The sequence below is a fragment of the Symphalangus syndactylus genome, chromosome 22 (assembly GCF_028878055.3).
Source record: "Symphalangus syndactylus isolate Jambi chromosome 22, NHGRI_mSymSyn1-v2.1_pri, whole genome shotgun sequence".
Lineage (NCBI taxonomy): Eukaryota > Metazoa > Chordata > Mammalia > Primates > Hylobatidae > Symphalangus > Symphalangus syndactylus.
Window position 1 is genome coordinate 34,736,493 of NC_072444.2, and position 21,916 is coordinate 34,758,408.

Genomic DNA, 21,916 nt, shown 5'->3' on the forward strand with positions numbered 1-21,916 from the left:
ATTCCCCTTGGCTCTGGGCAGAGGGTTGCCAGTGGGGTTGGGGCCTGGCCATCCCAGGTTATAAAGCGCATTCCTGTTTTTCCTCCTTCCTCATCCTTCCCCACTCCCTACTCTCGCTCCTGCCTCTGTGGATCACCCTCTCTGTGGAGCCGAATGGCTCCCAAAGTCACTCAGGACCTCAGAATGTTGACCTTGTTTCAAATTAGGGTCTTTGCAGATGCAGTTAAGACAAGGCCATACTGAAGTAGGGTGGACCCTTAATCCGACGGCAGGTCCCTGAGAAAAAGAGGAGAGACAGAGACAGCAGAATGACTCAGAGACGGAGGCAGAGGCTGGAGCAGTGCACCTGCCAGGCCAGGAGGGCCAGAGGTTCTCAGCAACTCCAGAAGCAAGAGGGAGGCCGGCGGAGGGTCCTCCCTAGAGCCTCCAGAGGGAACCGGCCCTGCAGCATCTTGATTTTGGACATTCGGCTCCAGGAGAGAACAGATTTCTGTCATTCTAAGGCACCTGGTTTGTGGTACTTTGTTTAGGCAGCGGATACCCCCAGCCCCAAATAAACTCCCAGCACCCAAGTCCTTGTCTCAGGCTCTGTTTGTAGGGGAACCCACATGAGGATGCCCCTAGGTGTGAGCTCCGCTTGGCCTATTTACCCACCTGCCTCGCTGGAGGGGAGGGGCAGGGTAACGACCGATGCCTGCCCCACCTCTGCCACAGGACAGAGAAGCTGGACGCTGTCCCCGACGTCCTGGCCCCTCTCGCTCCACCTGCGGCCTCCAGCCTCAGGGAAGAGTGGGCCCAGCTCTCAGAGGGCACTCAGGGGTCACTGCTTATGGTACACAGTCCAGCCTTCCATGGAGACCAGGAAGCCTCCAGCCCCCAAAGACTTGTCCCTGCTGGGATGGGGGTGTATGGAGCCCTGGCAGCCTCTCTGCCCACCAACCTCTGCCGCAGGTGCCCCTCTGTCACGGGCAACACTGGAATCCCCTCCCCAAACAGGTTCCTCTCAGCTGCAAACTCTGACCCGCCCCCGCCTTCATCTGCTCCTGCCCTCACTACCAGAATAGAAGTCGCGTTTGAAAGCATGCGCCCTCCCGTCCTTCCTGGCCCTGTAAATATGTGGGCAGAAACAGCAGCCTGCTGGGGGGGGGGGCGGTGATTGCTGGTTGCAGAATCAGGCACGGCTGCTGCCCGGGCGGGCCTGGCTGCGTGGGTGCCCGAGGCAGTTGCAAAGGCTGGCTTTAAATAGCTCCTGGTGGGTACAAGCCTGGGAAAGAGGGCACCCTGCGGCCGCAAGGAGGACAAGGCAGAGATGGGGGCCAGGGTCCTCGCAGTGGAGAGGGGTGTGGGGGGTGGCTCAACAGCCTCCAGGTCCAGGGGATGCCCCTAAATAGTTCCCAGAATCTTGAACCAACCCCCTTCCCCCAAAGGCCCAGGAGTTGGAGCCAACCCTCCCTGGCTGCCCTGGGTGGAAGGCCCGCCTTTGGGGCAGGAGCCTGGGGGCCTGGGGTGGGCAGTGGTGGTGGGCAGCCTGGGACCCAGCCCATAGCTATAGTGTGTGCCATCTGTGGCCTGGGACCCTATCCCCAGAGCAAGGTGAGCTCCAGGGAGGAGGGAGCGGTAACCCTGCAGGGAGGCCCAGGGAGCAGAGGGTAGGAGGCGGGACAGTGAGAGCCGACCCTGCAGGGGTGTCTCTGTCCTTGGACAGGGAGCTGGCAGGCTCAGCCACCTCGCCTTGGTGTTGGGAGGTGGCCTGGAACCCCAGCTGACCCAGATCCGGCTCTGCTGCTCCCCGGCCACCTGCTCTCTGCTTGCCCCAAGGCTCACTTCTGTTCTGTGTGCCGCTTGTGGCCACACCAGAGCCTGGTCCGTCCCACCCCCTCCATCCCCAGCCTGTCCCACCCCCAGGACGACCCTGCCAAGCCTCACAGCCTTGTCCTGCAGAGCAGGGGCGCAAAAGGGCAGCCTGGGAATGAGGAGTGGTCGTTAGGAAGTGGCGTGGGAGACTTTCCAGCAGGGGACAGAGGTGGTGCATGGGGCCATGGTCTGGGCCGTGGTGGGCAATGCCCTCATCTGCTCTCGGGCACAGCCTGGCCCTTGGGGAAGCAGCTCAGCCTGCGTCCATCCCTGGGTGCAATGCCTGGGCCCCAGTGCTGACTTGATTTCTCGGCTTGCTCAGCCTGCCAGGGCCATGCCGAGGACAGGTGATTCACACAGTCATCCCCAGGTCCCCAGTGGTATGGAGATGGGGGCCACCCAGGGCTAGCTGCCACCCTGATTCCACAGGACACTGGCCTGGCCGACTTTGCCACCTTGCAAGCTGCCGTGTGATGGCCCTGGATGCCTGGGTCCCGCAGCGGATGGCAGAGCCCCAGACGCCTGGGTCCTGCAGCGGATGGCAGCGCCCCGGATGCCTGGGTCCTGCAGAGGATGGCAGAGCCCCGGATGCCTGGGTCCCGCAGCAGATGGCAGAGCCCCAGCAGCTGTTCCAACTGCTCTCTTCAGATTCTTCTGAGTAATGACCCGGTGCCCTGTGAAACCTGGACCCCTCATAAAGAACTGCCTGTCAGCTGCTCTTACGGCTGGGGGGTCCTTGGGCTGCAGGGTGGTCACCCCATGTCCGTGGCAGTGGCAGCAGGTGGGAAAGGGCTGTGGTGTTTGTGACGCCTCAGTGGCTTCCAAGTGTCTATCCTCACATCCAAGAGGGGACCATGGTGGCACCTAGCCCTGGACACCCACTGGACCAAAGGCCTCAGGGACCAAGGGAGTAGCAGCTCCTCTAGCCCCCTCCAGGCCTCTGCACCTCAGCCCTCCCTCAGTACCCCAGACATGGCTCATCTGGGATCCAGCCCCTGAGGCCCTGTGTCCCCGAGTCTCTGCCCCCAAGTCTAGTGTTGAGCCCCAGGATCTCAGGAAGACACCTCAAAAGCTCCCGGCTTTGGGACCAGCGACCCTGAGCTCACTCCCTCACACTGTCAGCGCAGGCTCCTGCCTCATGCCCCTGGAGAAAATGGCCTCTTCACAGCGCGGGGACGTAGATGAGGAGACCCAGTGCCTGAAGCCAGCATCACAAAAACTGGTTCCTCACTTCTGAAGCTCTTCCCTCGAAGCCTGCTCTGCTGACAAGGACAGCCTCCTTCCCAGGACCTCGACCCACTGTTTCCCCTGGGCAAGGTGTGTGTTCAACCCTGAGTGTTCCCTGGGCTTCCACAATCAGCTCCCACCCAAACACTGCCCAGGGAGCCTGCAGCTGGAGAAGGGTGTTCCAGGCAGCTGGGGTGGGCTCCAGGCACCCCAGGAGTGAAGTGCAGCACAGTGAGAGAGAATGAAGCGGCCCCCAGGCCAAGGCTTTATTTCATGCTGGGACCAGAGACCTCACACACGCCTTCACTGTTCACCGGACGGACGTCCACTCCCGCCTCCTCCCACGCTCTGATCCCGATCCCGCAGAGCAAAGACCTAGAAACCAGGATCACTTTCTGAACCTAAAAATCCGCAGCTCCCTGAAGGGCCCAGACCCTGGCCTGGCTCAGCCTCTCAGTCAGACCCTCTGCTCCTTCATCTGTGACGGTCTTGCACTGCCTGCCGGAGAGCCCCAGGCTGGCCTTTCGGGTGAGGCTGGGGTCAGAGCTCAGGGAGGCTGAGGCTTCCTCTTGTTTTCTGTGGCCGACTGTCATCCCACTTTGAAACACGCAGAGGGAAAGGCGGCCCGAGGGCTCTTTCTCCCAGGAAGTTTCTGGGCAGTCGCCGCCGGGCGCCAGGACAAGCGAGGGTGGCCTGAGTCCCGTGCTCACATGGCGTATGCTGCCCAGTAGATGACATTGACGGCCGCGAACGCCGCAGGGAACACAGCGCGGGCGTAAATGTCAATGGTGTCTGCGTCAATGGGCCTGAGCCGGGCACGGATGCCCCCCTGGCCTCCCGAGCGGGCTGCCCCCTCTTTCTTCGTCTCCCCCGTCTCCACCCCCACCGACCTGTAGGAGCCCATCAGGTTCCCTGGGACGTGGCGCTGCCGGCGGGAGATGGCCAGCTCCTGCGTGACGCCGGCAGCAGAGAGGGAGAAGAGGACAATGGCGTTCCTCACGTCCATCTGCACGGGGGCCAGTGGGGGAGACAGGGCTGAGCACTGGGGTGCAGCTCCCAGGGCCCTGGACCACAGGTGCTCCCATGAGGGGGCCCCGCCTGGGCCAGCAGCTCCAGCCCCCCACGCTCGGGGAGCACAGCTGGGACCCACAGTGGGCTGGGGCAGCTGAGGGGTCCTGGTTGGGCCCCCAGCAGTGCTGTCCCTGGCTCGGCCCCAGGCCCTCACCTCTGCCCTCGGCCTGGAGACCTTGACCTTGGCCTTCTGCTTCTTCCTGTAGTCGGCGTTGAAGTGCGCAAAGGCGTACTCCACCAGGGCGGCAAACACGAAGACATAGCAGATCCAGAAGTAGACGTCCAGTGCCTTGATGGCCGATGCCCGCGGCAGGGAGGAGCGGGCACTGACCATGAGCGTGGTCATCGTCAGCACCGTGGTGATGCCTGCCAGGCACAGGTGGTGCCATCATCGTAGCCCTGCCCTCAAGCCGCCCCATCCCAGCCTTGGTGCCTGTGACCCACGGATGAGGGTCCGCTACCCCCCACCCCCATGCCCACCCCAGAGAGCAGGTCCTGCTTCCCTGACCTGGCCTGGCCCGGCTGGCCATTGCCTCAGGACAGCTGGCATGGTCCAGAGGCCAGTGCTGAGCCCCCAGCCGAGGGATGGGGAGTCCTGCTCCCCAAGGCCGCCCTTCCAGCTCCCTCGGAGCAGTGGTGAGGCCCCGTACCTAGAGACACCCTGGCAGGCACCGCCGCCTGGCTGATCCAGAAGGAGACCCAGGACATGGCGACCAGCAGGACGGAGGGCATGTAGGACTGGATGATGTACACGCCGCGGTTCCTCCGCAGGTGGAAATGCAGGCTGAGCCGTGGGAACTGGCCGGCTGCCGGGACAGCCACCATCAGTGCCCCCGTCCCTGCCCAGCCCAGCCCAACCATGGGACTCAAGGGCTGCAGGGCTTGGCAGCTTCGGGGTCCACCAAGGCTCAGAAGAGAGAGACCCCTGCCCTCCCCACCAACCACATGGCCTGAAACGTCAGGGGGCCTCCGGCCCTAGGTCTGGCCACAGGACACGCTGGTCCTGAGCAGTGTCACCCAGAGGAGAGGGAGAGAGGCTGAGGTTACTGCTGGCCTCACATTTGCTGGACTGGCCCTGAGGGACCCTCGCAACCAATGGGGAGGCCTCACCCCTTTCTCCCCTAACACTCCTGCGGGCACAGCCAGGCTCTGGAAGGAGCCAGCACTGGGCTCACTGGCTCTGGATGACTGGGAATGGGGGTGCACAGGGGTGGGAAAGTGGGGCTGGGAGACAAGGTAGCCAAGGAAAGCTTGGCCCCTGAGCCCTGCAGACCTGGGGCTAAGAGAGCTCCCCACACCCTCTGGTTTCCCGTAAACCTGGAGTGCTGGGAAGAGAGAAAGGACCGAGGAGTGAGATGGGAAGGTTTGACCCACACCCACACAATGGCAGGCCTGGAAGCCCTGGTTTGGGTGCAGCTGGTGCCAATGAGCAAGTTCCTAAGGCAGCAGCGTCCCAGCTGCATCCCCAGGGGCCCTGGGGGCCTGAGGGTGGCTTGGCTAAAAAGCGTGAAAACCACAGGCAGGCGCACGCAGAAGGGGCGGCGGGCACATGTTACCGGACTTGAAGTTCATCAGCTCCGTGGTGAAGCGGTAGCTGGTGATGGTGAACTGCGCCAGCTGCAGCTTGTCCAGCCCGTGGATGTGCTCCTGGCTCTCCGACCAGTAGTAGACGATGTCCTCCGATGAGTAACCGTCTGGAGGAAAAGCACACAGGTGGGCGGCAGAGCCTGGCCCCGCCCTGGGAGCCCTGGCAGGAGCTCTCCGTCCACACAGGAAGCCTACAGGGGGCCGACGCCATCGTGATGGGGACCGAGCAGGACCCCAGCCAGGAGCAAGGAGGCCTTCGGCTCTGGGACCATGTCGGGCTCCTCTGGGCAGGTGGATGGGACACAGATGGGGTCACCGTTGTCAGGTGACACACAGGGGCTGCTGCACTGGCTCAACAATATCAATCCGTGCCATGTCTGGGCTCTACAGCCCGGCTCCCCAGGCAGGGCACAGACCCACAAGCCAGGCTGCTCCAAGCCTTCTGGCCCCTTCTCCTCCTGCCCAGGCTTCTTGCTCATGCAAAAGCTGGTTTGGTGCTTTCCTGCACCCTGAGCCGGGCCAGCCTTGTCCAGGCCCCGGGCTGACAGTCTGAACCCCCATCCACTGCTGGAGAAGCCAGCGTGGCCTCTCCGAGAGAAGCCCCTGCCCGCCTTGCACACCCACTCACAGCTCTCCAGGTCCAGCATGCACTCCTGCTCGTCCATGGGGTATTTGGCCAGGTCCATGTCGCAGGCCACAGTGGAGGTGATTCTGCCAAGACAAGCATGGCAGTGAGGCCTTGGGGGTGAGGCCAGCCCTCCCGGAAGCCTGGCAGTTCCCCTGCAGAGATGCCCCCTGAGCACCTGCCTGGAGCCCCAGCTACTTCTCAGGCTGTGTTTGCTAGTTGCCCAGAATCCAGGTAAACCTGAAAACTGCTCAACTTCATAGACGTCAAGTCTTCCTTTAGGACTGTCAAGAACTGGATTTCATTCATTCTCTTCAAAATGCTTGATTATTGAACTAGGCTGGGGGCCTACAGGGCAGGGGGACAGCCTGCGCACCCAGGCCCTGGCCTGAGCGATGGCTGAGGAACACACGGGAATAGGCCCAGAGTTGCCACGCGCTTGATTTTCTAGGAGAGGTCAAATATTTAAATTCCTATGTAAAATATCCTGATTTTTTTGTTTGTTTATGAGACAGGGTCTCACTCTGTCACCCAAGCTGGAGTGCAGTGGTGCAATCTTGACTCACTACAGCCTCAACTCCCCGGGCTTGAGGTGGGTGATCCTCCCACCTCAGCCTCTCAAGTAGCTGAGACCACAGGTGCGCACCACCAAGCCCAGCTAATATTTATTATTTTTGTAGAGGCAGGATCTCCCTATGTTGCCCAGGCTGGTCTCAAACTCCCAGGCTCAAGTATACTCTCACTTCAGCCTCCAAAAAGTGTTAGGGTTACAAGTGTGAGCCACTGCACCCGGCTGCCTCCTGATTTTTTTTTTTTTTTTTTGAGACGGAGTCTCGCTCAGTCACCAGGCTGGAGTGCAGTGGCGCAATCTCGGCTCACTGCAAGCTCTGCCTCCCGGGTTCACGTCATTCTCCTGCCTCAGCCTCCTGAGTAGCTGGGACTACAGGCGCCTGCCACCACGCCCGGCAAATTTTTTGTATGTTTAGTAGAGACGGGGTTTCACCATGTTGGCCAAGATGGTCTCGATCTCTTGACCTCGTGATCCACCCACCTCGGCCTCCCAAAGTGCTGGGATTACAGGCGTGAGCCACCGTGCCCAGCCACATGCCTCCTGATTGATTAAGTGTCGTGAACTACTTCCATCTTTAAGAGGCATGTGTCTGAAAACAGGCTTTCAAAGGAATGCGCACACACACGTTCATAGCAGTGTTTTCACATTCGCCAATGCTAGAAGCCACCCAGGCGCCCCTTGGCAGAGGGATGGGAGGCAGATGTGGCGTGCCCCTGCCGTGGGCCATCGCCTGGCCATGAAGAAGAAGGCGCCCCTGTCTCCGGCTTCCGCTAGGATGAACCGTGAGGACGTGATGCTGAGTAACGAAGCCAGAGTCATAAAGGGTCCCACACACAGCATGTGATTTCCTTTCGATGAAATGTTTCTGTCTCTGGGCAGATCCACAGAGACAGAAAGCAAACGGGTGGCTGCTGGGACTCCAGGGAGGGCGGAGTGGAGAGCACCTGCTCCGTGGCTGGGCCTCCTTTTGGGGTCTTGAAATGTTTTGGACCAGACAGAGGTGGAGTTGCACAACGTGGCGAGTCTGCCAAATGCCACTGAGTTGTTCACTTTAAAAAGGTTAATTTTATATTATGTGAATTCCACCCCATTTTAAAAACCAAAAGGCACTGTGTTGGCCAAAAAGCCACATCTGCCGGCTTCCTGTCGGCGACCTTGGAGCGGACGTTTCCCCAGCAGCTGCGGGGGATATAAATAACTGCGCAGCTTCTGCCCCCCCACCCTCGGCCCGCCAGCTCCCGGCAGCAGAAGCCGCTCTAGCTTTTCCAAGCCTTGGAGCGTCCAGCCGCCGACGCTTGGCCCGGGCAGGCTCTCCCCTGGGGCCTGGGTGGGCAGCCCGCTCACCGGATGCTGTACAGGATCACGCCGTCGGGCTGCAGCCGGATGAGCTTGTTCTCCACCGTCACGTCGTGGAACCAGGCCGACTTGGCATTCACGATGAAGGTGTCGGGCAGCCAGAGCTTGTCCACGAAGCGGCTGTCCAGGCCCAGGGTCTCGTTGGTGTGGTTGTAGGAGAGCCTGCTGTCCCGCCAGCTCTGGTGCAGGAACACCGTCATGGTGTACTCCTGTGGAGGCGGCACAGGGGCCGGGGGTCAGCCTCGCTCCACCCCCAGGGGCATGCAGCCCAGGGCAGAGGCTGTGGGCACCCACCGTGCCTGAGGCAGAGGCTGGTGGCACCTACCATGTTGGCCTCTGAGATGTGGTCAATGCTGGCCACCTCCAGGGCGAGGGCCACATTCACGGGGGGACCTGAGAGGAAAGAGCAGAACTAAGAAGGGCTGAGGCCGGCCCAGCATGGGAGCCAGGATGGGACCCTGCCGGGGTCCCAGTCACAGGCAGTTGCCCATCATGGCCTGAGAAGCTGCACCTCCCTGGCTGTCTCTGTGGGGGCCTGGCTCTGATGGAGCCCCTCAGGGGAGAGCCAGGCTTCCTTGCCCAGAGGCCAGCCCACAGCCCAGTGGGCCACACAGCCACAGCCGAGCCTGGGCTCCAGTGGCTCCTGCCTGCCGGGCCTGGACCGCCCCTCACCTCCGATGCCAGGCCGGAAGTTGCGGGCATAGCCGGCTATCAGCCCGTCCAGGTTGGGGAGCCAGGAGATCTCCAGGTTGGAGCCCACGTAGTCGCCGATGTCATTCATCGCTCTGGGGATGCAAAGCCACTGGTCAGACAGGCCAGGACTTAATTTAATTCCACTGAGCCTGGGTCCCTTCCTGGGGATGCAGCACTGTTCTAGGCACCTGGGCCAGGGCGTGGGGGGCCACTGTGGGAGCCCTTGCAGGTGGGGGCCTGGCCAGTCCCCAAGCCTCTGCCTGGACACAGGGAACCCCGGGAGGTCCTCAGCCTCTTCCACAGGCCCTGACCTGGCTTCTTCCTCCAACCTCAGTGCCCACTTTGCCCTCCTGGCTTTGAGGGAGGTGGCCCTGGGTTGGACAGAGCCCCCCAGCGTGGGCCAAGCTCCCAGGCTAACAGCCTCCCTCCTCAACCAGCCCATGGAGGCCGGCCTTGGGGTCTCCACCCCCCGGGTCCCTCACCAAAGAGGTCTCCCTGTCGGCTTCTGAGGGTGAAACTTCCCCCATTATATGGTTTGGAGAAGAGGAATGTGAGGAGGAGGCAAGGGGCAGCGACGAGAAGAGGACAGGGACCCAAAACCCAGGCCCACAGCCTCCTACTCTCTGTCTCCTCCCAGGAAGGCCCAGGGTGGGCCCCAGGTCCCCAAATGGCCATGTGCTTCTGGGGTTTAGCTCAACCTCGGAGCAGCTCGGGGCAGCCAACAGGGCCATGGGGGTGCCCAGGCTTGAGGGAGGTGTCTCCTCCCCATACACACCATGCTGCCAGAGCCCAGAGCACCCCAGCACCCCCCGGCCCCCATCTGCTCACCTGCACTGGGGTTAAACAGCATGCCCGAAAATGCACATCCACCCAGAGCCTCAGAATGTGAGCTTATTTGGGAATAAGGTCTTTGCAGAGGTAATTAGTTAAGATGAGGCCGTATTGGATTGAGTGGGCCCTAAACCCAAGGACTGGTGTCCTTAGAAGAGAAGAGGGAAGAAGCCTGTGACAGTGGAGGCAGAGATTGGGGTGAGGTGTCCACAGGCCAAGGGAGGCCAGGGTTTCCAGCCACCGCCGGAGCTGGAGACAGGCCGGGGACAGAGGTTCCCTCAGAGCCTCCAGGGGAACCAGCCCCACCCACACCTTGATTTCAGGCTCCTGGCCTCCCGAGCTGCAAGAGAATAAGCGTCTGTTGTTTCAAGCCGTCCAGTTTGTGGTGATTGTCACACCTGTCCTCCTGCACACAGGACAGGGATTGGTCCCGGGGTGGGGCCTTGAGATTAACCACCCTGTATTCTCGGAATCATTTCTATCCAAGGGGGTGGCTTCAGACATGGCCTCCAGGTCACCAGGCCCTCCAGGAGAGATGAGGGGTCAGGACCTGAGTCAGCGGCCTCCCCCACAGCAAGCCTACAGACAGATTTGACCGCAGTTCAGACACAGCCTCGCGTGGGTGCCCCATGCTGGGCCACTCCACAGGCCACCAAGAGAAGAGCACAGTCCCAGGCCTCCTCCACGCCCGGCTCCCCAGGACCCAACTGCCTGCCCCTCCCCTCTCACGGTGGGGGCCACAGCCCTTGGCCTCCTGCTCCCTCAGAGGCTGCGACCTGGGCTCGAGGCACCCCTCCACGCTGCCTGTCTGGCACAGTCAAGCTGAGGCCCGGCCACCAGCCCCACCCCGTGCAGCCCCTCCCAGCGCCCCACAAAGATCACCTGCAGCCTACTCTGCTTGTCTGTCTCTCCAGCTCCAGCCCTCTTGAGTCCTTGGATTCCCAAGGGAGAGGCAAGGGGCGGGGCACAGGGGTCTGGTGCCTCAGGCTAAGTCCGGCCAGGGAGCTGCAGGAGCAGATCCAAATCTTAAACCCGAGGTTCCAGAGAAACACTGGGAAGGATGAAGGGAGGCGGACACTCTCCCTGCCTCTCCCTGCATCCAGCCTCGACTCTGCTCCATACACTTTATCCTCAGGTGCGTCCTAGGCCCCCTGAGGACCACCGGGGTTTGGGAGGCAGCAGCAGGGGGGCTCAGGCCCTCTCCCTCTCCATCAGAACCACTTTTCTTCTTGTTTCACACACCAGCCTTTCAAAGATTTGGACTTTGAACCAAACATTCCTTAGCTAATGAGATTTTGCCAACCCCAATCTGTCCTGGACAACTGTGGTGGCCCAACTCTGGCAAGAGGAGCCAGCCGAAGGCAGCATCCAGGGCTGCTATCCATCCAGACCCATGACCCCGCGCCCACTGGACTCCCAGGAGTGGCCCGGCACAGGGCTAAGGAGGAGCAGGCACTTTGGTAACAAAGTATAAGATGGAATCAAATTAAGTCCTGGCCAATTAAAAATGCAAATGGGAGTCACCCTGAAGGTCAGACGCAAAGGGATCTATCGAGGCTTTATTTTTGGACCAGCCCAGCTGCCATCTAGCCTGCCTGGAATGAGGCCACAGGAGACACCGTCCTTCCTGGGCCACGTCTCTTGCCCATCTCAGGGTGGTGGGACGTGTGGGGGGGCACGAAGGCAAGGCCAGGAGCAGCCCCCACCATGAAGCTCACCTGGAGGCACTTTTGCCATCTCCTGGGGGCGAGAAGGAAGCAGGCTCCCACCCCCATGCCATTTCTCACCTAGAAGAGCGGCCGGTCGTTTTCCCACTGTGAACAGATGGGAAGGGCCAGAGTGCGGGGGCGTGTGCTTCATGCCACACTCTGGGGTCTGGAGGGCCCCCCACTTCCTCAGGTCGGGATATACAAGGGAGGCAGAGCTAGCGGGGGCTGGGGGAACACAGCCTGCACCAGTGGAGCTGGGCACAGGGTGGGGATGTCCTGACTCTGGTATGTCACCGAGATCTCGGGAGAGGGCTGCTGCCTCACCTGGTGGCCCTGGGGCCCAGTGGTGGCCTGAGCTTGGGGTTTCCTTTGGGTGAATGGACAGAGAGGCTCAAGGCTACACACCAGGCTCCAAGTCTACACTCGGATTTAGGACTCCAAACTCAGGGGGCAGAGTGGGCATCATGAAGACATGGCAGCTTCCCCCTCGGGTTGCTCTCCATGGGTCACCTGGCCTCCTGCCCTCCTGGCCCCACTGAAAAACAAACCCATCCCTGTCACTTGTCTGTGCCCTGGGGACAGACAGGGAAGGTAGGTGTAGCTGGGATCCTCCCCCTGCAGGCTCCTCCACGGCGCACACCCAGCCCACATATCCCACAGCCCTGCTTTTAGAGCAGCTCAAGCCTCCCAGCATTGCAGTTACCAAGGCGAAGAGGAGCACCGCCACCAGCGCACCGCGAGCTGGCACGGTAGGAGACGCAGCACAGCTTCTCCAGGGAGACGGAGGTGCCGGCAGCCCGGGAGGGCCACCCACGCGGGCATGCAGTCGGCAAGCTCGGTGCCTGCCGCGTGCACGGGTCTTCACACTCAGGGCCGACCCACAGCCGCCACGCAGCACACTCCCTTCCTATCCCACCCAGCCTTTCCCATGAGGAGCTGCTGCAATGGGGACCTGGGGTAATGGCCAGAATGGGTCCCACTGACGTCCAATACAGCTCCAGGACAAGGACCCCGAGACTGAGGGAAGGGAGGGCGGCTGTCCTGGTTTCTGGAGTGGAGGGGCACAGGCACAGATGGGAGGAGAGGCCCTTCATGGACAGCACCCCGCTAAGTCTGAAGGTGGCCCCTAGGGCTGGGCTGGCAGGTGCTTCTACCCTGGGGAGACCCTCCAGGCCTGCCCCTAGACGCCAAGAGCAGGAGGTTGAGTCCAGCACATGTGTGTGGACAGGATGACCTCAAAGGAGAGGCTGTAGCATGCAGCCAGGTGGTAACTGTTTTTAACTAGAGAGCGAAAGGGGAGCTGAGCGAAGCAGTGCACCTCTCACCAGGCAAGGTGTGCTCCCCGACGGCACCCCTCTTCCAGAGATGGGAGTGACTGCAGGCCCAGAGGCCCCCACTCCTGGCTGGGCCGTGGCCTTCCAGCTTTCCTGCCCAAGGAAACAGGCACAGGAGCCAGATGCAGGCCAGAATTAAGGATCTTCAGATTTTAGAAAAGGGAAATGGTGGACACAGAGGCTGTGGCTGGGGGCGGCCTGAAGAATTTCCCAGCAGGAAGTGTACATAAATAGTCCCAGAAGTAGGATTAATAAAGATGAGAAGAGTCTCGAATCCGTGCAGGACGGGACTTGCTGCCAACTGAGTTCTGGTGTCGAACTTGGGCTAAAACTTTGGGGTTTCAGAGCCGTCTGGATTTCAGCCTCTTGGCTAAGTGGCCGTGGGCCTGGGCTGGCAGCTGTCCCCATGGCTCCAACACAGCATCTACAACTGTGCCCCGAGGCTTCGTCCTTCCTCTCACCTTGAAGGAGGGGAAGGACAAGGGGAGAAAGGCCCACTGGGATTGATGGAAGAACAGAGCTCTTCCCAGGACACGGGCTGCTTAGAGCCAGGGGCAGTGCCGACCCCGCATTCTCCTGATGGGCACACGGCTGCAGCTGGACCCAGGCCTTCTGGGCTCTGTCCCCCGCACCTCCAATGGGAAAACTCTGACACACCGCCCCGTGTTGGGTGCTGCCATCTCTACGACGGTCAGCCACCTCTATAACTACATCTTCACCGTCTCTGAGATCCCGAATGCTGGGGGATGGCTCTTCGTTGTTTCTTCTGCAGTCTTTGCACTGAGGTGATTTTCAAAGACGCCCCTAAATGTCCTCTCGTGACTCCTAGGGAAGGCGGTCAGGCCCAGTGGTGGGGCCAAGTTGCCTGTGTGGCTGAGGAGCCCATTCCAGATCCCCAGAGAGGAGGTGGGGGGGGCTGTAAGCCAGAGGGGGCTCCAGCCCTGGGGTGCCTCCTTCTCAGCCTCTTCCTTCTCTGGGGAGCCCCTCCCAAAATAGTTAAGAAATCCATCATCTCTTTTCTGTGGCCAGGGGCACCTGGCCGCCGTCCACCTACACACACTCAGGAGTTCTGTCCACGCCATTTGAAACGGGCTCTGAAAGGAGACCCCGGAGGCCGGGCCCACCCTCCACAGCCAGACAGCCTCCTCCGTCCGTCCCAGACCCTCCGGTTGGGGAAGCTCATTGGGGGAACGGGGAACGGCTCCCCCGCAAAGGGAGCAGCCTCCCCGCACCGAGTTCTCAGGTCTTTCCTCTCCTCAAGGAACCGACCGGGCAGGGACCCGCGAGTGCCGCGGACCCGGGGACCCTCCACGCGCGTCGCGGAGCAGGGGGAACCGGGAGGCTCCGACGCCCTAGCCCAGCCCAGGTTCAGCACCAGGACGGCGGACAGCACCGGGCGGGGGCGGCCAGCGAGGGGGTCGCCGCGTCCCGAACCCAAGGGCAGCCGGGCGAGTCCAGCGAGGGGCCCGCAGGGCAAGACCCCGGGGAGGGAGGACGCGGGGCTCGCAGACTTCGGGTCCGGGGCCCGGGGCTCGCGCCAGCCGCTCTCCCAGCCTCTATCTCTGGCCGACGCGCGCCCCGCACCGCCCCCGACCCCCCGCCGCGCGGACCCCGCCCGCTCACCTGGTGCCGCGGAGCTGCTGCGCGCAGAGGAGCAGGAGCGGGGCCAGCAGCCGGGCGGGCGCGTCCATGGCCGCGGCGGGCTCGGGACGGGGTCCGCGCAAACTTGGCTCGCGGCGGCCGCACAGGCGGCACAGGCGGGCGGGAGCTGAGCGAGCGCGGCGCGGGCGCGTGGGGGCGGACGGAGCGCGGAGCCCGCCCCGAGCCCGCCCCAGCCCGCGGCTCCCTGCAGCCTGGCCCCGCCCGCCGCTCCCCTCCACTCCCCTCCCCTCCCCCCGCGCCCCTCCCGCTACCCGTCTTCTCCCCTCCCCCCTCCCCTCCCCCTCCCCTCCTCACCCCGCGTCCGCCGCTCCCCTCCCCGTTCCCCTCCCCCCTCCTCCCCCTTCCCGGTCCCCTCCCCTCTCCCCTCCTCTCCTCCCCCCGCCCCCCGCCCCATCCCGCCCCCCTCCGCCAGCCGCGCCCCCTCCCTCGCGGGCAGCTCTCCCTGGCCGGGGTCTGGCTCTCCGGGACCGCTGCCCTCACGCGCCGCAGACGGGACCCTCCGCGTGTCTTCATGGGAGGCGACCCCGGCACAAGCCCCGCGTGGACACCGTGGCCCACGGGCGCGGCAGAACCTCGTCCCGAGGCGGTTTGTGGGGGGTCGCACGTCTGCGTGGCTGGTTCTGGCTGCGCTGGCGGTGGGTGGGGAGGGGGCCAGTCCCTGCAGCTGTCAGGAGAGAGACCTCCACCAGCGGCTGCTTCCAAAACCCTCCCTCCTGCCTTCGCGGGAGCTGGGGCCAGGCGACTTTGGGAGCAAGTCCTGATCCCTGGGGACCCTCGACGGGGGCGGGGAGAGGAAAAGCAGGTGGGGGCTGCGCCGCAGGCCGCAGTTCTGACTCTCCACACCTCTTATGGCCCCAGGCCCGCCCTCCACACCCCTAGGATCTGGGAAAGGGAAGGCCTCACACTCTCCTGCCTTGGATCTTTTGAACATAAAGTTGCGCTGCCATTTCCTGAAGCTGCGCACAAACTTTAATCATTGTTGTGTCAGTTATTCACTTCTGGGCTCGCGATGTCGCTGACAGCACAGTGTCAACCCCTCGTGAAAACACTTAAAAATGGCGAAGCTGTCCCCGAGGCTGCATGCTTCTAGATGAAGGGCCCTGGCCGCACAGGGGCAGGTGGAGGAAAGTGCAGAGAGGGATTTGCTGCGGAATTTCCAGCCCAATCCCTGCTGTGGGAAATGGAAGAATGAGGCTGGTTCCAGTTTGCTAGCTTTATTTTATTTTATTTTGTTTTATTTTATCTTATTTTATTATTTTATTTTTCAAGATGGAATCTGGCTCTGTTACCCAGGCTGGAGCACAATCTGGGCTCACTGCAACCCGGGTTCAAGCAAGTCTCCTGCCTCAGCTTCCCAAGTAGCTGGGATTACAGGCACATGCCACCACGCCCAGTTATTTTTTTGTATTTTTAGTAGAAACGGGATTTCACCATGTTGGCCAGGCTGGTCTCGAACTCTTGACCCGTGATCCGCCCACCTTGGCCTCCCAAAGTGCTGGGATTACAGGCGTGAGCCACTGCACCCAGCCCCAGCCTGCTTTCTTAAATCCAGGAACGGGACTCTAACAAGCCCAACAGGTCTCAGCTCCAAGGCCCCCTTCCCGGCTGCTCACTGGCCCCTGCCGAGAGGGGTCTTTTGGGTACAGAAGCACTGACTTCTCTGTGTTCCTGGGGTTCCTGTCCGAGCCTGTGCTCTGCACACGTGCCCCTTCCCACGTGTCCCTTCCATGGATTAATTTAGGAGTTAATTCATGAAGAGGTGCCCAGAGCTTGGCCCGGCCCCTGGTGAGAGGCATTATTTTTATTCTTCCCCCTCCAGAGCAGGGGTCTTGTCTGTCTTCTCCTTGGTGGTGTACTGGATGAAGTAGGTGCTCAGCAAATGTAGGAGGAGGTGCACGCTCCACATCTGCAAAGTCCATGCACCCACTGTGGCCAGCACTCCATCACTGCCTTGGGACAGTGCCCGGCCCTCCCTGTCTTTCCTTCCTGAGCTTTGGAACTAAGCAGTGAGAGTGGTTCATGGTCGCAATCCCTTCGATATCTGTGAAGATCTTATCTGAGGATATCTTGGTGCTGATCACCTCTGAGAAGCATAAAGTTGCTTCTCAGCATCTTTATTTTTTCATCAAACGTTGATCTTGACTCACTGGATCCGATTGATTCAGGATAAGCCACACCCTATTGCCATTTTCGGCACTCTCCTCTATTATCTGGGGCATAAAATTAACATTTAATTTTCTTCTTTTTCTTTTAAGAGACAAGGTCTTGCTCTGTGACCCAGGCTGGAGTGCAGTGGCACGATCTCAGCTCACTGTAGCCTCCAACTGCCGGGTTCAAGGGATCCTTCCACCTCAGCTTCTGGAGGAGCTGGGACCACAGAGGTACGTCACTGCACCCAGATAATTTTCTATTTTTTGTAGAGATGGGGTCTCACTATGTTTCCCAGGCTGGTCTCAAACTCCTGGCCGCAAGGGATCCTCCCTCTTGGCCTCCCAAAGTGCTGAGATTGCAGGCGTGAGCCTCCGCGCCCAGCCAATGTTGAACTTTTGCTGGAAAGTCGTGCTGTTGTGTGTATGTCAGTTGAAGCTAGGCGGGCATCTTAGCCAAATATCTGGTAGTTTGGTGGCATCAAATTGTCTCCTCTTCCTTCAGTCCTAGAGGCAAATGCGTGTCCCATCCATCATTCACAGGTTTCTGCAAGGTTTGAAGTCTGCACATTTCATTTCCATTCTTTATTGTTCTAACTGGTCTTTCTTTCTTTCTTTCTTTCTTTTTGTTGAGATGGAGTCTCGCTCTTGTTGCCTAGGCTCTAGGGCAGTGGCGCTATCTCTGCTCACTGCAGCCTCCACCTCCCGGGTTCAAGCGATTCTCCTGCCTCAGCCTCCCGAGTGGCTGGGATTACAGGCGCCTGCCACCATGCACAGCTAATTTTTGTATTTTTAGTAGAAACAGGGTTTCACCATGTTGGCCAAACTGGTCTCGAACTCCTGACCTCAAGTGATCGGCCCATATCGGCCTCCCAAAGTGCTGGGATTACAGGCGTGAGCCACCGCACCCGGCCTCCTAACTGATGTTTCAGTTTGGATCTGAAGAACAGGAATTTTCATAATTTCTTTTTCAAGGTTTTCGAAAATTAGTTTGTTGCCATTTCCGAACTTCCATCCCATTGTGATGTGCATAACCAGTCGGCTTCCTTAGCCTCATCCTCCACCCAGAGAAGCTCCGACCATGCCAGAACCAGGAAGGCCAGCCGGGGAGCAGCCTGGCCCAGGGGTCAGGAGCCGGGGCCTGTGTGGCTGGGGCCTGTGTGGCCAGCACCTGGTGGATGTGAGCCCCAGGACAGGGAGTTTCTGTGCCCAGGAGATGGAAGCAGCTCACTTCTCCGCCCCTTTCAAGAATCTGGGAAGAGCTCCAGGAGTGAGAGGTCTGGGTGCCAGTCCCAGCTCTGCTCCAAACTGGCCATGTGACCTCAGCGAAGTTATTTCCCAGCTTTGTTTTCTTCGTTTACAAAATGACAGGGTGAGAGTCGTGATTGGTTTCCTCGGTGTCAGAAGTGCAGGACGCTGAACTCTGTTAGAAAGAGTCTCAGGTTGTTTTGTTTGACAGTGACTACCCACTTTGCAGAGACGTGGGCTGCCTGCTCTCTGGGGAATACTGGAGGTTATGCCCCATCTCCTGTCCTGTGGGAGAACCCACCCTCCGAACGAGGCTCTGGTGAGGTTTTCACAATCAGTAACAAGGATGATCTCCATCGATGGAAGTCTCCCTGTTTGAGATGGGGTGCGTGCTCCCCACCCAGGCTCCTGAACAAAACCCACCTCCTTGTCTTGGCACCACTGAGAGTGCACACCGAGGGGGCCCTGGCACCAGATTGTGGGAACGGTCATGAGAAAGCAGCTCAGACTTCACACCCAGAGCCCTTGATCCCTACATACTCAGTATTCCTTCACAGCGCTCTTCCTGCTTCCTGGACATGTGGAACTGCTTCTCCATTGGGGAGGATCCATCCAGAGCCCTTTGGGTGGGTGCTCAGGGCAATAGCTGCTGCCTCTTCCTTCTGCTCAGCGCTGGGAGGCTTTACACTCTCCCCATATGGCACAGAGCAGAACGTGCACCTTTGGCTCTGGAAGGAATGAACATCCTGCCCGTTAGTTAGCCCTGGGAGTCACTGACTCAGTTCTTCCCTGGACACCAATGTCCTACAGAGCACACAGAAAGCCACAGAAGTGTGGTCTGCGGCTTGAGGTGGGTATTCAGATGCCAGCCTGCAGCCCACTTACATTGTTTCTTTTGGACTGACACCTTGCGGGATGCTCAGATGCCCACAGCGCAGGGTAAGGGACGGCCTAGAGTCCGAGATGTGGGCGGGGAGCTGGCCCCTGTCCATTGCCGCAGCTCTGCAGCAGCAGGACAGCCCTGGGAGGTGGAGGTGAGTCACCGGGACCTGGGAGAGGAAATGGCGCTCGCTAAATTTAAACCCCCTTCCTGATGTATTTGTGAGGTTGTTCTGTTACTTTCCTGGGAAAATGCACCAAACAGAGAAAATGGCAGGGACACAACAATGTTATCGAGTTTAGATGGTAATTATTAATCCTGTGATTTTCAGATGGACTCCGTTCATTTGGATAAGCAGAGGAAACTTGGCAGAAACGACCAAATGCAAAATACGTGTCGCAGCCTGAGATCAGCCGTCTACTGAAACAAAGGATGCAGTTCAGTCGGAAACCATGCTTAGCTGTGTTGCTGTCCTTAGCCATCAAGGCCCTGAGAACCAATGAACAATTCAGCTTGGCCGCTTAGAACATTTTTTCTATACTTGAGTTAAATAGATATCCAAGAACCATTACTCATTTTTAATGTGGAGAAGTCAGTATTCTATTCTCGTATTCTATGTTTTTTAAAGTGGCAATTTGAATTATTTCGTGCGATAGAAAACCTTAAACACAAAGTAACGTTTCTAACAAAAGGGCTGTCGATCAAGTGACAAACACGTCCTACTTTAGATACGAGCACGACTGAGGCAACAGCATGAAAACGCCTAAAATGGGCTGCTGGGGAGACAAGATCTGGCCGCGAATGGAACTCACAGCAGCTCATTAACGGGACCGTCCGGCAGGAAGGTGGGTTGGCAGCCTTCTCCCAGGGCTCCCCACGATCCCTACCCCTGGTGTGGTGTGGCCTTCCTCCTCACATGTCGTCTGGACCAAGCAGTGCGTTGTTCTCATCCATAAAGGGTGATGGGCCGGGCACGATGGCTACACCTGTGATGCCAGCACCGTGGGAGGCTGAGGCAGGAGGATCTCCTGAGCCCAGGAGTTTGAGACCAGCCTGGGTAGCATAGGGAGACCCTGTCTCTACAGAAAAAAAGTTAGCCAGGTGTGGTGGCCCACGCCTGTGGTCCCAGGTATTCAGGAGGCTGAGGTGGGAGGATCGCTTGAACCCAGGAGGTGGAGACTGCAGTGAGTCGTGATCGCACCACTGCACTCCAACCTGGGCAACAGACTGAGACCCAGTTTCTAAAAAAAATAATAAAAAGGCGGGGTGCAGTGGCTCATACCTGTAATCCCAGCACGTTGGGAGGCCAAGGTGGGCGGATCACTTGAGGTCAGGAGTTCAAGACCAGCCTGGCCCACATGGTAAAACCCCGTCTCTACTAAAATACAAAAATCAATCAGGCACGGTGGCACACGCCTGTAATCCCAGTTCTTCAGGAGGCCGAGGCAGGACAACTGGGAGGCAGAGATTGCAGTGAGCTGAGATTGTGCCACTGCACTCCAGCCTGGGTGACAGAGCTAGACACCATCTCGAAAAAAAATAAAAATAAAATAAAAAGAGTGATGAGACATCCTGAGATTGATTTATAAAATGCCGTGATTCAGGTCTCAGGGCACTCTCGCCCCCACTCACTTTGATGAAGCCAGTGCTGGGTCGCCTGCCGAGGTGGGGAGGCTCATGGGCCAGGAACTGAAGACAGCTGTGAGAGCCAGACCGCTCCACCACCCCCAAGACAGCAGGGAACTCACTCCAACAGCCACCCTGCGATGCTGCCACAGCTGAGCCTGGAGGTGACCGTGACCCTGGCTGACATCGGACTGCAGCTTTGTAAGAGAGACTGAGCCGGGACCCAGACCTACAAAAGCTGAGATGATAAACACTGTTTTAAGCTGCTGTGTGTCGCAGTGACTCGTGTGGCAGTGGATTTCTAGCAGAGCCGTCATTTGTGTCTGGCTTCTCTCAGCTCAACACTCTGTAGAGCCACCCACGCTGTTGTGCATGTCAGCAGTGGATTTTTTATTGCTGAGTAATATTTCATTCCATTGCATGCTCACACCTCAGTTTGTTTAACTGTCTACCTGTTGATGAGCTCGGGGACATATGCAGTTCTGGGCTATTATGAGTAAAGCCGCTTTTAACATTTAAATACAAGTCTGTGTATGGACACATGTTTTCATTTCTTTTGAATAAATATGTGTGGGATTACTGGGTTTCAAGGGGACTGTATGTTTAAGTTGGTAAGAAGCTGCCAATCTGCTTTCTTTTCTTTCTTTCTTTCTTTTTTTTTTTTTTTTTTTTTTTGAGATGGAATCTCACTCTGTCACCCAGGCTAGAGTGCAGTGGCATGATCTCGGCTCACTGCAACCTCTGCTTCCCAGGTTCAAGAGATTCTCCTGCCTCAGCCTCCCGAGTAGCTGGGATTACAGGCGCACACCACCACACCCACCTAATTTCTGTATTTTTAGTAGAGATGGGGTTTCACCATGTTGGACCAGGCTGCTCTCGAACTCCTGACCTCAGGTGATCTGCCCGCCTCGGCCTCCCAAAGTGCTGGGATTTCAGGCATGAGCCACAGCACCTGGCCTCCAATCCGCTTTCCAAAGTGGCTATACTTTGTACTCCCCGCAGTAGTATGTGAGGGTTTAAGTTGCTCCAGTGCTGATGAACTCTTGACATTGGAAGTCTTTAAGTTTGGCCATTTTATGACTGTGTGGAGGTATGTCACCGTGGGTTTAACATGCATTTTCTTTTTTTTAATTTTTTTTTTTTGAGACAGAGTCTCACTGTGTCATCCAGGATAGAGTGCAGTGGCGAGACCTCGGCTCGCTGCAGCCTCCGCCTCCCAGGCTCAAATGATTCTCCTGCCTCAGCCTCCTGAGTAGCTGGGATTACAGGCTTGCACCACCACGCCCGGCTAATTTTGTATTTTTAGTAGAGACGGGGTTTTGCCATGTTGGCCAGGCTGGTCTTGAACTCCTGACCTCAAGTGATCCACCCACCTCAGCCTCCCAAAGTGCCGGGATTACAGGAGTGAGCCACCATGCCCAGCTTTTTTAAAATTTTTATTTTATTTTATTTTATTAAATAGAGATATCATCTCACTACATTGCCCAGGCTGGCC

At 59.0% G+C, this 21,916-nt stretch overlaps 1 protein-coding gene and 1 long non-coding RNA gene across 7 annotated transcripts; one reads left to right on the plus strand and one right to left on the minus strand.

The window, feature by feature from the left end:
• Positions 1–3,318: 3,318 nt before the first annotated feature.
• GABRD (gamma-aminobutyric acid type A receptor subunit delta) lies at positions 3,319–14,655 on the minus strand. 2 transcript variants are annotated; one of them, XM_055261767.2, is made up of 9 exons: positions 14,482–14,655; positions 8,964–9,076; positions 8,617–8,684; positions 8,280–8,500; positions 6,368–6,450; positions 5,709–5,846; positions 4,803–4,958; positions 4,307–4,518; positions 3,319–4,087 (listed from the first exon to the last, which is right to left on the minus strand). In XM_055261767.2, exons 1-9 carry the CDS (start codon positions 14,547–14,549, stop codon positions 3,788–3,790), a joined length of 1,359 nt encoding a protein of 452 aa, XP_055117742.1. In that variant the 5' UTR covers positions 14,550–14,655; the 3' UTR covers positions 3,319–3,787. The 2 variants fall into 2 exon arrangements, with proteins under 2 accessions (XP_055117742.1, XP_063487258.1); XM_063631188.1 differs by lacking the exon at positions 14,482–14,655 and adding an exon at positions 9,813–14,426.
• A 192-nt stretch (positions 14,656–14,847) lies between these two features.
• Positions 14,848–21,005, plus strand: LOC129472283 (uncharacterized). Of its 5 annotated transcripts, XR_008653869.2 has the most exons (4): positions 14,848–15,106; positions 16,776–16,901; positions 17,643–18,949; positions 19,127–21,005. It is a non-coding gene; the product is annotated as an uncharacterized lncRNA (long non-coding RNA). The 5 variants fall into 5 exon arrangements; XR_008653868.2 differs by lacking the exon at positions 14,848–15,106 and having other exon boundaries at positions 15,107–16,901; XR_010118805.1 differs by lacking the exon at positions 14,848–15,106 and having other exon boundaries at positions 15,107–16,901; positions 17,643–18,765.
• Positions 21,006–21,916: the final 911 nt, after the last annotated feature.